We start from the raw sequence: 14,787 nt of genomic DNA, 5'->3' as shown, positions 1-14,787 counted from the left end.
TGCTAGTATTTTGTTGAGGATTTTTGCATCTGTGTTCATCAGTGATATTGGCCTGCAGTTTTCTTTCTTTGTGACATCTTTATCTGGTTTTGGTATCAGGGTGATGGTGGTGTGGTAGAATGAGTTTGGGAGTGTTCCTCCCTCTGCTATATTTTGGAAGAGTTTGAGAAGGATAGGTGTTAGCTCTTCTCAAAATGTTGGATAGAATTCGCCTGTGAAGCCATCTGGTCCTGGGCTTTTGTTTGTTGGAAGATTTTTAATCACCGTTTCAATATCAGTGCTTGTGATTGGTCTGTTCATATTTTCTATCTTCCTGGTTCAGTCTCAGCAGGTTGTGCATTTCTAAGAATTTGTCCATTTCTTCCAGGTTGTCCATTTTATTGGCATCGAGTTGCTTGTAGTAATCTCTCATGATCCTTTGTATTTCTGCAGTGTCAGTTGTTACTTCTCCTTTTTCATTTCTAATTCTATTGATTTGAGTCTTCTCCCTTCTTGATGCGTCTGGCTAATGGTTTATCAATTTTGTTTATCTTCTCAAAGGACCACCTTTTAGTTTTATTGATCTTTGCTATTGTTTCCTTCATTTATTTTTCACTTATTTCTGATCTGATCTTTATGATTTCTTTCCTTCTGCTAACTTTGGGGTTTTTTTGTTCTTCTTTCTCTAACTGCTTTAGGTGCAAGGTTAGGTTGTTTATTTGAGATGTTTCTTGTTTCTTAAGGTAGGATTGTATTGCTGTAAGCTTCCCTCTTAGAACTGCTTTTGCTGCATCCCATAGGTTTTGGGTCATCGTGTCTCCATTGTCATTTGTTTCTAGGTATTTTTTGATTTCCTCTTTGATTTCTTCAGTGATCACTTCGTTATTAAGTAGTGTATTGTTTAGCCTCCATGTGTTTGTATTTTTTACAGATCTTTTCCTGTAATTGATATCTAGTCTCATAGCATTGTGGTCAGAAAAGATACTTGATACGATTTCAGTTTTCTTAAATTTACCAAGGCTTAATTTGTGACCCAAGATATGATCTATCCTGGAGAATGTTCCATGAGCACTAGAGAAAAATGTGTATTCTGTTGTTTTTGGATGGAATGTCCTATAAATATCAATTAAGTCCATCTTGTTTAATGTGTCTTTTTTTTTTTTTGCGGTACGCGGGCCTCTCACTGTTGTGGCCTTTCCCGTTGCAGAGCATAGGCTCCGGATGCGCAGGCTCAGTGGCCATGGCTCACAGGTCTAGCCGCACAGCGGCATGTGGGATCCTCCCGGACCGGGGCACGAACCCGCATCCCCTGCATCGGCAGGCGGACTGTCAACCACTGCACCACCAGGGAAGCCTAATGTGTCATTTAAAGCTTTTGTTTCCTTATTTATTTTCATTTTGGATATTCTGTCCATTGGTGAAAGTGGGGTGTTAAAGTCCCCTACTATGATTGTTACTGTCAATTTCCCTCTTTATGTCTGTCAATATTTGCCTTATGTATTGAGGTGCTCCTACGTTGGGTGCATAAATATTTACAATTGTTATATCTTCTTCTTGGATTGATCCATTGATCATTATGTAGTGTCCTTCTTTGTCTCTTGTAATCGTCTTTATTTTAAAGTCTATTTTGTCTGATATGAGAATTGCTACTCTAGCTTTCTTTTGATTTCCCTGTGCATGGAATATCTTTTTCCATCCCCTCACTTTCAGCCTGTATGTGTCCTTAGGTCAAGTTGGTCTGTTGTAGACAGCATATATATGGGTCTTGGTTTTGTATCCATTCAGCCAGTCTGTGTCTTTTGGTTGGAGCATTTAATCCATTTACATTTAAAGTGTAGTTATTGATATGTATGTTCCTATTCCCATTTTCTTAATTGTTTTGGGTTTGTTATTGTAGGTCTTTGCCTTTTCTGGTGCTTCTTGCCTAGAGAAGTTCCTTTAGCATTTGTTGTAAAGCTTGTTTGGAAGTGCTGAACTCTCTTAGCTTTTGCTTGTCTGTAAAGGTTTTAATTTCTCTGTCAAATCTGAATGAGATCCTTGCTGGGTAGAGTAATCTTGGTTGTAGGTTTTTCCCTTTCATCACTTTAAATACGTCCTGCCACTCCCCCCTGGCTTGCAGAGTTTCTGCTGAAAGATTAGCTGTTAACCTTATGGGGATTCCCTTGTATGTTATTTGTTGGTTTTCCCTTGCTGCTTTTAATATTTTTTCCTTGTATTTAATTTTTGACAGTTTGATTAATATGTGGCTTGGTGTATTTCTCCTTGGATTTATCCTGTATGGGACTCTCTGTGCTTGCTGGACTTGATTTACTATTTCCTTCCCATATTAGGGAAGTTTTCAACTATAATCTCTTCAAATATTTTCTCAGTCCCTTTCTTTTTCTCTTCTTCTTCTGGATCCCCTATAATTCAAATGTTGGTGCGTTTAATGTTGTCCCAGAGGTCTCTGAGACTGTCCTCAATTATTTTCAATCTTTTTTCTGCTCTGCAGTAGTTATTTCCACTATTTTATCTTCCTAGTTTATCTTCCAGGTCACTTATCTGTTCTTCTGCCTCAGTTATTCTGCTATTGATTCCTTGTAGAGAATTTTTAATTTCATTTATTGTGCTGTTCACCATTGTTTGTTTGCTCTGAAGTTCTTCTAGGTGCTTGTTAAGTATTTCTTGTATTTTCTCCATTCTGTTTCCAAGATTTTGGATCATCTTTACTATCATTACTCTGAATTCTTTTTCAGGTAGACTGCCTGTTTCCTCTTCATTTGTTAGGTCTGGTGGGGTTTTACCTTGCTCCTTCATCTGCTGTGTGTTTGTCTGTCTTCTCATTTTGCTTAACTTACTGTGTTGGGGGTCTCCTTTTCACAGTCTGCAGGTTCATAGTTCCCGTTGTTTTTGGTGTCTGCCCCCAGTGGATAAGGTTGGTTCAGTGGGTTGTTTAGGCTTCCTGGCAGGACCGTGTCTGTTGGTGTGTTTTGGGGTGTCTGTGAACTTATTATGATTTTAGGCAGCCTCTCTGCTAATGGGTGGGGTTGTGTTCCTGTCTTGCTAGTTTTTTGGCATGGCGTGTCCAGCACTGGAGCTTGCTGGCCGTTGGGTGGAGCTGGGTTTTAGCATTGAGATGGAGATCTCTGGGAGAGCTCTCGCTGATTGATATTATATGGGGCCGGGAGGTCTCTGGTGGACCACAGTCCTGAACTCGGCTCTCCCACCTCAGGCTCAGGCCTGACAGCCGGCCGGAGCACCAAGACCCTGTCAGCCACATGGCTGGGGAAGATGGGCTATGAGTTGGGTGTCAGCCACTGCCCTGTTGTAGCTCTGTCTCATCTGTCTCCAAAGGTCACCCAGATACATTGGGCTATTCCACCATTCCTCGGAACTTGCACCTGCCAGTCTGGGATCTCCTGATACTCTTCACTGAAATATGTTGCATTCATGGTGGTGAGAGATATGCTAATAGTGTTGGTTATCTTCACTTCAGAGACTGGGACAGTCTGAGCCTTCATGTGGCCAAGTCAGGAGCACCTGGCCAGTGGTCCCAAAGTGATAACATGTCAGAATCCAAGAAGGCTTTCTGCAGCTCCCGAGCAGTAGTCCCAAGCAGCCACTCCACTCAGGTGCAGCACTCTGACCAGGGAGCTCGGTGGGACCCTCAAACAAGGATTTCTGCTGGCCTTAGAGCCTGACTTGCCCACCCAGGCAAGGAGCTGAGGAGAACGTTTCCCGGCCCTGTCTCACCAGAGGAGCGGACACCTGGAAGCTCACCACAGTATTTTAACGTCTACGTTTCCAGTGTGGATTCATTCTCAGAAGTATCTAGTTCCCACTCTTTTAAACTTGTAATCAGTCTGTTTGTCTTGCAGCCTCCATGCTCTCCTGTCTCTGTACAGATAATTAGATGTTCATGTTCTTAGAAATGGCTGTAGAAATCAGGCACAGAGAGTAAATAGGAGTAACCTTCCCTGAGAATGTATCTCTTTGCTGTTCTCTGAACACAGCAGTGGACCGCAGTCCTCTCCCTGAATTCTTTCAGTTGCATGGGCTGCAGTGCCTGGGGGCCTCAGGCTTTCAGAAGGCCCAGATCTGAATGGTTGGTGTTGGTGACCACTAGGTGGTTGTGAGGAGAACCTCATTCAGTCGGCATTTAGTTTCCCTTTTTCGTAGGCGACTGTTTGGGACTCTGAACCATACTTAATACAGTGTTGAACACTTCATTAAATGCATTACTGGTGGGTACTGCAGGTGAGATAAAAACTGGAGTTCGGGTGTTTGTGGTTTGGTAGGTGTGGTGGGTTATACTGAATAATAGCTGTACTGTGAGCAGAGAAGACCCTTGCCACGTGAGTCTGGGCAGTGCTTCTGTGTACTCCGAGCATCTAAAGGAGCTAGTGCTGTTCGGAGTAAGACGGCTTTTCTGTGGGAAGCGTCTCTAAGATTTACAGTCAACAGGAAAGTGATGTGACACACAATTGTAGCAAGATTGCATCTTTTGAATAAGCCTGGGTATAACCATGCATATGTGTCTTTAGTTATTATCTCACTAGCATGTTTTGAGAATTAAGATCTAGAGAATAACACGATAAAATATATTAAATCGTTATTAAACTCCATTATCTTTGCAGTGGTGTTGTAGATGTTTCGTGTGTGTAGTTGTTTCCCTGCATATGTAGGTAGCAGCCAAGTGACAGTTGATTGCTGGGAGTGTCTGGACCTTCTCGCCCTCTCTTCCTGTCCCCTAGGCTGTTTGACATTGATTTTTTAAAAAAATAAGTGTGGTTGTTTTATAATATTAATATTAGTTTCAGGTGTACAGCATAGTGATTCAGTGTTTTTATAGACTATATTCCATATAAAGTTATAAAATAATGGCTGTATTTCCCTGAGCTGTACAATATATCCTTATTGCTTATCTGTTTTATACATAGTAGTTTGTACCTCACAGTCCCCTACCCTTACCTCTCCCCACTGGTAAATAGTTTTCTATATCTGTGAGTCTGTTTCTGTTTTGTTGTACACATTCAATAGTTTTATTTTTTAGATTCTGCTTATAAGTGATAACATACACCGTATTTGTCTTTCTCTGACTTATTTCACTAAGCGTAATACTCTCTAGGTCCATCTGAGAATATCCCTACCTTTAAAGGCAGTCTTGGAAGGCAGATTTGAACTAGCCTCCAGGCAGCTATCAAAACTAATTAGGAGCCAGTTAAAACTCCCTTGATGTTTGTGGGTTGTGGAAAATCCCCGAGGGAAAGGAGTGGCTATAATTAGAGGCAGGTCAGTGTAGTTACTTTCAAATGTGGAGGTCTTCCCTGGTGGCGCAGTGGTTGAGAGTCCGCCTGCCGATGCTGGGGGACGCGGGTTCGTGCCCCAGTCCGGGTAGATCCCATATGCCGTGGAGCGGCTGGGCCCGTGAGCCATGGCTGCTGAGCCTGCGCATCTGGAGCCTGTGCTCCGCAGCGGGAGAGGCCGCAACAGTGAGAGGCCCGCGTACCGCAAAAGAAAAAAAAAAAAAAAGAAAAGAAAAGTAAATGTGGAGTTCAGGACCTGTTGTTGTCTGTGGAAAGGAGGTATCCGGGGAGCCCCGGTGCGGCAGTAGCCACCCTCCCTCCACCCTGCCGTGGAGCTCAGCCCAGGACAGCGGGTGTGCTTAATTTACATCACCAATCAGCAAAACACATGTTTATATCCTTTTCTTTGCTCAAACCTGCAAACAACTCTGTAGTCAAAAGCTTAGATTGTTGGGAATATTTTATTCAAAAGTTTCTACTTTGTTTTTTCTTTTCCTGTTTTGCATTTATCTAACAACATCTATGTATTTTTTCCTAAAATCTACTTTCCGCTTCTCATCTCAGTCTTCTGCCTAACTACTGTATAAACTTTTATCCTTTAGAAAGAAATAGAGCTTTATTCTGAAATTTTCTTATATCCATTTGTTACTCCTAATATGTTTTTTCTTTGTGGATACTTTCTTAGCTTGAGAATTAAAATAGCTTTTTTGATACTTTATTGGGATTTTCTAGATTCAGAGAGTACTCATTAAGGTTGTATATAATAACTAAAAAAACTCTTAATAATTGATTTAAATTATCAAAAAACCCCGGAGAACTGATGCCTAATATAGTTCACAGTGAGTTAAACCTGCTTATTGTGAGATGTACCATCCATGTAGAAGAATATGTCAGACATAGAGGTGTAGTAAAGAATAACTATGGAGTGAACACCCCGTAACTACCACCCAGATCAAGACATGGAATATATGGAATATTGCCAGCGTCCCAGCAGTGCCACTGTGTGCGCCCTCCCCAGGCACAGTTTCCAGCCCCCTTTCCCCTTTCAGGTGACTACTAAAACAAGTGAAAAATGCATTTTTATTCCCCCCAATAGTAAATTTTATCCATGTTGGTGGAAAGTAGGAATCAGATAAAACAGAATAACCTGTAGTGAAATAACTTTAGTTAGAAAACAGAATATCTAACCGGGGGCAAGAGGGGCAGCAAGTGCATCACAGGGGCCTCCTGTATAATAGATGTTCAGTTAACATTTGTTGGTCGATTAATCCAGGAGTGCCTGTAATTAGTGCAGAATTTTCTTGATGATGTCAATTCTGTCCCTAAGTTGTACTTTCCCAAATTCTCGGGCTCCTAATTTGCCATTAGAACTGGATAGTATGGGAAGTTAGAGTGTGAGGCATCTTACATGTTTACTGTCTCCTAGATCGCTGTCAGGTTATTAATTCAATCAGGCACATGTATTATTTGCTTTAAGATTGTAATCTTCTAAAAGCAGATTATAGTAGAATTGGTAGAATAGAATAGATTTTTCAGTGATTTACTATCGGAATAGTCTGAAAATAAGCTGCAATTAACAGAAGCAGGTTTGGGCCAGAATGCAGAGGTTAGCATTGTTTCTTCCTAATGAAAGCCTCCAAGGATGGCTCATGGGCCTGTATTACAGTTTTAGGGTAAAAAACATCATAATGCCAAACTGAGTATTTACTTTCAGTCTGTTATCAAAAAACTTTGTATGAATAGTTGCTTTTCTCACCTGATTTTAAAAATTGAGGTGAGATATACGTAACAAAATTTACCAGTTTTAAGTGTACAATTCAGTGGCCTTAATAGAAGTACGTTCCCGTTATTATGCAGCCCTCACCACCGTCCATCTCCAAAATTTTTTCATCATCCCAAACTGCAACTCTGTACCCATTCGGTAATGACTCCCTTGTCGCCCCGCCCCCAGCCCCGCACAGCCACCACTTCCGCTGTCTCTATGAAGTTGGCTACTCTAGATACTTCATATGAGTGGAATCATACTTACGTGTATTTGTCCTTCTGTGTCTGGCTTATTCCACTCAGCACAATGTCTTCAAGGTTCATCCATGTTGCAGCATGTGTCAGACAGAATTCCAGTTTTTTTAAGGCTGAATAATATTGTATGTTTTTCCACATTTTGTTTACTCCTTCATCTGTCTGAGGACACTTGGGTTCCTTACCCCTTTTGGCTATTGTGAATAGTGCTGCTTTGAACATGGATGTGCAAATATCTGTTCCGAGTCCCTGCTTTCAGTTGAATAGTTGCTTTTTAATCTTTTTATACCAAACGCCTTTACTAGTGTTGATTTGACAGTCAGCTTCCCTCAGAAACTAGTTAATCAGTTAGAGCCTTATTTTCTCATCCTCATGAGAAAATAAGACAGAAGGGAAGTATCCAACATCACCTGTTTCTATTAACGGTAGCACTAAGATAGGCATCAGCCTTTCAGTAATTAGGAGACTATGATGGTAGTTTTTTTTGTTGTTAGATTTTTGTATCTGTTATCCATTTGAGAAATAATAAAGGAGCATGTCATTTTTCCTTAAATGATCTGCCTTATTTTGTCTAGCGTATATGGCACTCTGTAATTTTAAAAGTTTGATTAAAAACCATTAGCAGCATATATTAAATGAAATACTTTTGTCTGTGCTTTTACTATGGAAATGTATCCTACATACTTTATTTCAACAGTTATTTAAGGCTTATATTCTGGAGAGTTAGCATATGTCAGTGATTTGTAACCTTTCTGGTTTTAGGGCCCCTTTGTACTCTCAAAAATTATTGAAGTCCGAAAAGAGCTTTTGATTATGTGGGTGTTAGCTCTTGATAGTTACCATATTAGAAATTAAAACTGAGAAATTAAAAAAAAATTACTGATTCATTTAAAAACAATAAACCTATAAATATTATAAATAATATATTTTTTATGAAAAATGACTATTTTCTGACTAAAAGAATTACTGAGAAGAGTAGCATTATTTTACATTTTGGTAAAATATCTTTAATGTCTGACTTATTGAAACGATAGTTGAATTCCCATATATGCTTCTGCATTCAGTGTTACAATATGCTGTTTTTGTTGAAATGTCTGAAGAAAATCTGACCTCACACAGATTCGTAGCTGGAAAAGGGAAGAGTATTTTAATAGTCTTTTCAGCTAATCATGAATATTTTTCTTTGATACTGTACTAAACTCAACAAATGGTAGTTTCTTAAAGGTTAGTAGCAATGTAGAATTTTAAATATATCAGTGACTTTTTTGTACTTGGTTACATTAAAATCCATTTGTCTTTCTTGCACCTTGAATGGCTCTGTCAAGCATAATTGGTATCATCATTCACTGGTCATTTGAAGAATATTGCTTCAGCAAATTATGCGAATCTTCCGAATATTGACACACTGTGAAATATACTGTCAGAAATCCACATTTATTAATATCACCTTCTGTTGCTTGCAGAGTGTCTTTAAATCTTGGGGAGCTATCAAGCTCATAGTGATAGATGCTGGTTTTCCCACAATTCCAATTTTAACTTGAAAGCTCTACTTTTATTATCAGCAACAAATACCATCAGTTGTTTTCTTTAAAGTGACAGCTCCCTTTGTTCACATTAGAGAAAAATGTCTGCCAAAGACCCAAGCCTAAATGACCATAATTTGTCATTCATTCTTTCCAGTAAACATGGCATTTCATGAAAAAGCAGTTTGCTCAGCCCATAACTTAAACTATAGCACAAGTGCTTTTTCTTAGGATTACCACTGTAGTGCCATAGTCAGCAGAAGTGCTATGTGTGTATTTACTGTTTGAAACACAGAATATTAAACAACCATGTCCTCAAGGGGTGAGATTTAATAAATTAATAATTTTTACTGCTGCACTAAGAATTTTTTTATTTTTAATATTTATTTATTTACTTGGCTGTGCCGGGTCTTAGTTGCAGCGTGCGGGATCTTTAGTTGCGGCATGTAGGATCTAGTTGCCTGACCAGGGATCGAACCTGGGACCCCCTGTTAAGACTCTGGGAGCGCAGAGTCTTAACTGCTGGCCCAGCAGCGAAGTCCCAAGAACATTCTTAAGTGAAGCTGGCATTTAAAAAACTCTGATGAGCACTGGTGCTGGCTGGTGCTGGGCCTTTATTTGTGTCACAGAGCTGGCTGATCGTTTGACCCACTGTTGCTGTCGCACCTTTGATAGAAATTGTCAATGCAGTGAAGAAGACAAATAATGTCTTAGTTTTATTTTGAAAATAATTTTGACGTTATAGACCCCTCTCCCTCCAGGACAGTGTGAGGGAACTGCTGGTTTACATTGTCGTGTTTAATGTGGGTGCTTTAGTAATCGTGGATTATGCTCTTAAATAGTTTAAACCCTGTGTATATATTGCTGGGTCTTGAGAAGTTGCTTTTGCTTTTCCCCTCTGTGGTGCTGTCCCCAGGCCAGGGTAGGGACTAAGGGAGTATTATACACTGACATTAGAATTTCGGGAGGAAGGACATGGCACAATTTGTATTTTATAGCATTTGTTTTCACTTTTTCCCCTCGGGTACAAGTGCTTCCTGAGAGAATCTGTTTTGATTTTAGACACACAGGAAGTATATGTCCTGTGACTCATCTGAATTAGGGTATCTCCAGGAAATTATCTGTAGCTGCTGGCTTGCCCCAGCCTGCATCCTCTTACAGACTTTTACTGAGTAACTTGTTTGTGCTAAGCTCCTTGCCAGGGACGAGAAGGGTAGGCTCCCAGCCTCTAGACGCAGCGAGAGGAAGACTGTTGCATGGGTTAGTACGGAGTCTCTGGGAAGCTTCACGGGAGAGGGGGTGTTCGGTGGGTGTTAGAGGGGGTGTGGGCTGGCTGGGCAAAGGAGCAGCAGGTGTGGAGACAAGCACTCAGTACTTGGGGACATGGTTCAGGGAGTGGCCAGAGGGCGACGGCTGCAGCACAGGCTGGACGTGGAGGCTGTGGCAGAAGAGGACAGGTTGAAATCACATCCTGAGGGGTCTTGCTGGGACTTGATCTCATAGGCCAGTGGTTCTCAAAGCTGGTCCCAGACCAGCAGTGTTAGCGTCTCTCAGGAGCTTGTTAGAAATGCAGATACCGAGGCCCAGCCCTTGACCTTCAGTGTCAGGTATTTGGGGGTGGGGCTGGGCTGTCCGTTTCAGCTAGCTCTCCGGGGTGGGGGTGGGAGACTGCCTGGGCGGGGCGAGAGCAGTCCAGGCTCTTGGGGCAGCCTTGAATTTTAGAAAGATCGCTCTGAGGGTCCTCTGGAAGGTGGGGTGGTGTGGGGAAGTTAGGGATCAAGTTGTCCAGTGTCTTTGCGGATGTGATGTGGGCCTGGACTGAAGGCAGCAGGAAGGAAGAGGGGATGGGTTTGCTGGAGGTAGATTCTCTAGGACTGTATTGCTGGTAGACGATGTAAAAGCCGAGAAGACAGCTGTGCCTTGCTCTGTGACCTGCCGGCAGTTAAAGGCCTTTGCTGCCTTGTGTCTTCAGGGATTATTTTTTACTGAAAGTGAAAACGTCAATTCAGAGAACTTGCCTGAGGCTCTCCTGCCTCCTCTTTGAAGATGCCTGCTTAACTCAGGCTGATGACCTCTGGGTGGTAAAGGTGCACCTTCAGGGCTCACGGTCCTAGGAAGGACAGCCTTCGGTGTTATTTCATTCACTATGCACAGCTGCTGGCACATTTAGTAAATGGTACCTGGCACTCAGACGCCTCCTGTTGCATGTTGTCTGTAAGTTGGGAGGAGCACCCTTTTACTGTGCAAATTTTACCAGTCCGTCGCTCCGTTTGATATATGTAAGTGTCCAGACGGGTCTCTGATTTCAGTTACAGTGATTAGGATGTTATTATATGATGTTCATATGTTCATGCAAAAAGGTGTATTAGAACCTTTATTCTTCAATATTTTAAAGTTCTTCTTTTTATGTCCTATTTTGTTTTACAGATTTGTAAGACCCCAGGGCCTTCAAGCTGTGATTAATCCCATGGTTCCTGAAATGACTGGGAAAGCAGACGTTTTGTGTGCCAGTTGAAGAGTGTATGTCTATGTATATTTAAAACCTTCTTTCTGTGCATACACATTTACACGAGAAGGCAGGCTCATTCTTGTGTGCACTTGAAGAGTTTTACAACTGATGAAAATTAATTTAAGAATCAGATGGAGCAACTTGACACCACTGGGCTTGGGAGCCCGGGGAGAAAAATACATCAGTAATGGCCAGTTTTCCATATGGTCTTCACGGGTGAAGAAGGTTTGCAAAAAGAAGAAAAAAAAACTTGCACAGATCAGGCCTCAAAAATACCTCTCCAGTTTAAAGAAGGAACTAAGCGAGAAGGTGACTGAGGGAGAAGTGTGATTTCAAGCATTGCAGAGGGGAGCATGCAGTGCTTTTTGCACTTTATTTTTCAGTGGGTCTGGTGATTTGGACAGAGGTGAAAATTCTGGACTGAAGAGTGGCTCTTACTGTGTGGTTATGACTGGAGGAAAGCCAGTTAGGGTATGATGGGACAAGTTTGAACAGTGAACTGATTCCTTTGCCTTTTTTCAGTTAACTGTATTCCAGAAATTTTAATTTATTACTTCCCTTTTCCTTTCCTATACCTATAGGATAATACCTTAAGGGAGCAGTTGAAACTGATAATTACAAACTAATTATCAAGGAGCATCCGAGTAAAGCTTCTTTCCCTGGACTGTACACGTGGCGTTTGGAGAAGGTCTCTGGAGGTGATCAGGAAGGTGCCCGTCAGCCAAACATGGTCGCTTTGTAGGGAGACAGTGGGGAAGAAGCTGACTCTCACCTGTGTTTTCCGTTTTAAGGGATTCTTTTCCGTGTTGAGTCTAGGAATCTTTGTATATAAGAGGAAGGCTACTTGATAGACTTAATTCTGAGATTAGTTTTTTCCCTTCAAGATGGAAAAGTATGTAATCTTTATGAGCGGAAAGGGGAGAAGTGACTAGGGTAGGAAGGGAAGGAGACACAGCCTGCAGCCCAGCTTGGCTTCCGTTTGCCAGCAGGAGTATTTAGGATTCGCGGGGGGCCCACACTCAGACTCCCTCCCGTGAGAGCTTTAGAGCCTTCTGGCTCTGCTGAGGGAAGGGGCTTTCTCGCCCGCCTCTATGGCACCGAGGGGTGCGTCGGCCTGCAGAGGGGCCCTCCCCGGGGACACAACCACCTGCTGGGAAGCCAGGTTGGGCTCTGAAGTTGGAGGTTTCTGGTTCTGAACAGTGGGGAAAGAGTCCTTTTTTCTCCTAAAATTTGGACTGCTGTCTGCACAAACTCTGGTCTGTTTTGCACGGTTTGTGTGCCTTTTTTTCCCTTTATGCAATCTTTTTCAGCTTTAGCAGCAGAGATTTGTCTAGTTGAGAAAACAAGCCAGAGGGTGGCTTCAGAAGGAAGATGATCCCCATGTATTCTGTCTCTGCATCTGAGCTTTTGAAGAGAAGGTTCCAGCTCGAGGGATTCTCAAAGCCTTAAGTTACTTGAAATCTATGTATTTGCAGCCCTTTGTCTCTGGAATCACATTACACTAAACTGGAATCTCAGGCTGAATAAGAAGAACCAAGTTGAGTGAAAAGAAGAACACTCAGTTTCTTTATCACCACTTGTTAACAATGCTCTTTCTCCAAAGGGTCAGCCCCCTCTTCCTCTGAGGACTTGAAAATAAAAATGGACCCCACGTTGTTTTTAAGCATTACCTTTTCTTAGCGGACTGCCGTCATCTTTTATAGAGGAATTTTTTCACTATGCATTTGGTGGATCTTTATAAAATACTGACCTTCTAATTAGAACCGGGTCAGTCTTAAAAGGGGGTCAGGGAAAACAGCGCAAGCCAACCACAAAAATAACATCGATCTGTCAGTGAAAGCAATTTTTCAGCATTCAGCATTACTTTTTAAGTAAAACGGTTCTTCAAAAAAAAGTATGTATGCAGCGGTGGAGCATGGGCCTGTCCTGTGCAGTGACTCCAACATCCTCTGCCTGTCCTGGAAGGGCCGCGTCCCCAAGAGTGAGAAGGAGAAGCCCGTGTGCAGAAGGCGCTACTACGAGGAGGGCTGGCTGGCCACGGGTAACGGGCGCGGTGTTGTTGGCGTGACCTTCACCTCCAGCCACTGCCGCCGGGACAGGAACACTCCGCAGAGAATCAACTTCAACCTTCGGGGCCACAATAGCGAGGTGAGCGGGCTTCTGTTTCACTTTTGGTCTGGTCACTAGCAGTGGATTTGAGCCCATCCTGCCTGGATTCCAGTTTCTCAGACTTGCTGCTGAGGGAGACTTTTCAAACGTGAAAAGTGTGTCCCTGTCTTGTGTGTGTGTCCCAGTCGGAGACACAGTTCCCGGCGGGCTGTGTCACCTCTCCAGCGTCCCTGGTCCTCCTCTCCCTGCGGTGGGTGGGCTGCCCCCTGGCAGGGACACCAGGGCGGCTTTCTGACCAGGTGTGAGGTTGGATGGGACGATCCTAACCTGCCTGTCACGCTCTGAGCCTTTATGGTCGCCTGTATCCATGGCGAAGAGTCACTGCCCCAGTGTCAGACGGGGAGTGCAGGCCATGGAAGTGGTGCTGTCTTGGCCGTGCACAGTTCACATCTGCATGCTTTGTGATGGTGTAACACCTAGCTTGTATTCTTGTAGTGGGAGGTAAACAAAGGAATTAATTGGACAGAGGTGAAAGGAGTAATTGGACAAGAGTCATGGTTTTTCACATCTATGGGGTATATTCTGTGGAGGGCATTATGCTATGTATACATGCGTATAGATTCCTCTGGGCTTCTGAAACATAACCATGGTCATTATCTTTGAAATTCCTTCAACCAGCATTTAGTGAGCAGTGTGTTTACAAGAAGAGTTGTACTTGCGTAGCGTGTTAACCATATTCATGCTTCACTGTTCACTAGTTTCTTATGAGGAATCCACCTTAAATTGTCACTAGATGGTTTTTGGTTAGTCGTTATAAAGGGGAAGAGTATTTTTGAAGGGTAGCATACAGTAAAGTGCATTAACCGTACGCATACGTACGTCTCAGTGATTATTTACATACGCAGTCACCTGTGTAACCTTCCCCCAGATCAGGGTGTAGAACATTTCCAGGACCTCTCACAGGTACCTGCTGCCCCTTCCCAGGCCCTACAGCCCACTGAGAGGTGACCCAGACTCTGGCTGTGTCATCACAGATCAGTTGTGCCTGTGCTTGAACTTCATGTAAGCGGAATCATTCATTTTATTCTCTTTGTGTCTGGCTTCTTTCACTCAACATTGTGTCTGTGAGATTCATCCCTGTCGTGTGTGCTGTTAGTTTGTTCCTTTTAACTGATGTTAGTTTTCCACCGAAGGAGGACACCACAGTTTTTCCATTCCTCCATTCTTCAAATGGTGGGCGTTTGGAATGCTTCCAGTTTCTCGCTGTCTTGGTGAAACCTGCTCCGAACATTCGTGTGCGTGCCTTCCTGTGGACCTGTGCACTCACGACAGGTTTCCACGTTGCACAGTGGGCATGCATTTA

The 14,787-nt window shown here is 42.7% G+C and overlaps 1 protein-coding gene across 3 annotated transcripts in view; it reads left to right on the top strand.

Moving 5' to 3' along the window:
* TULP4 (TUB like protein 4) overlaps window positions 1-14,787 on the top strand; it is a 226,670-nt gene that overhangs the window by 46,305 nt on the left and 165,578 nt on the right. For all 3 annotated transcript variants that reach the window (XM_032651094.1, XM_032651095.1, XM_032651096.1), the window contains one exon: window positions 11,234-13,463. In XM_032651094.1, the coding sequence (XP_032506985.1) occupies window positions 13,212-13,463 (252 nt within the window). In that variant the 5' untranslated portion in view covers window positions 11,234-13,211. The remainder of the gene's footprint in view (window positions 1-11,233; window positions 13,464-14,787) is intronic.

Source organism: Phocoena sinus, chromosome 12, assembly GCF_008692025.1.
Source record: "Phocoena sinus isolate mPhoSin1 chromosome 12, mPhoSin1.pri, whole genome shotgun sequence".
Taxonomy (NCBI): Eukaryota; Metazoa; Chordata; class Mammalia; order Artiodactyla; family Phocoenidae; genus Phocoena; species Phocoena sinus.
Note: the sequence above shows the minus strand (reverse complement) of the source record. Positions and strands in the feature narration are given on the sequence as shown.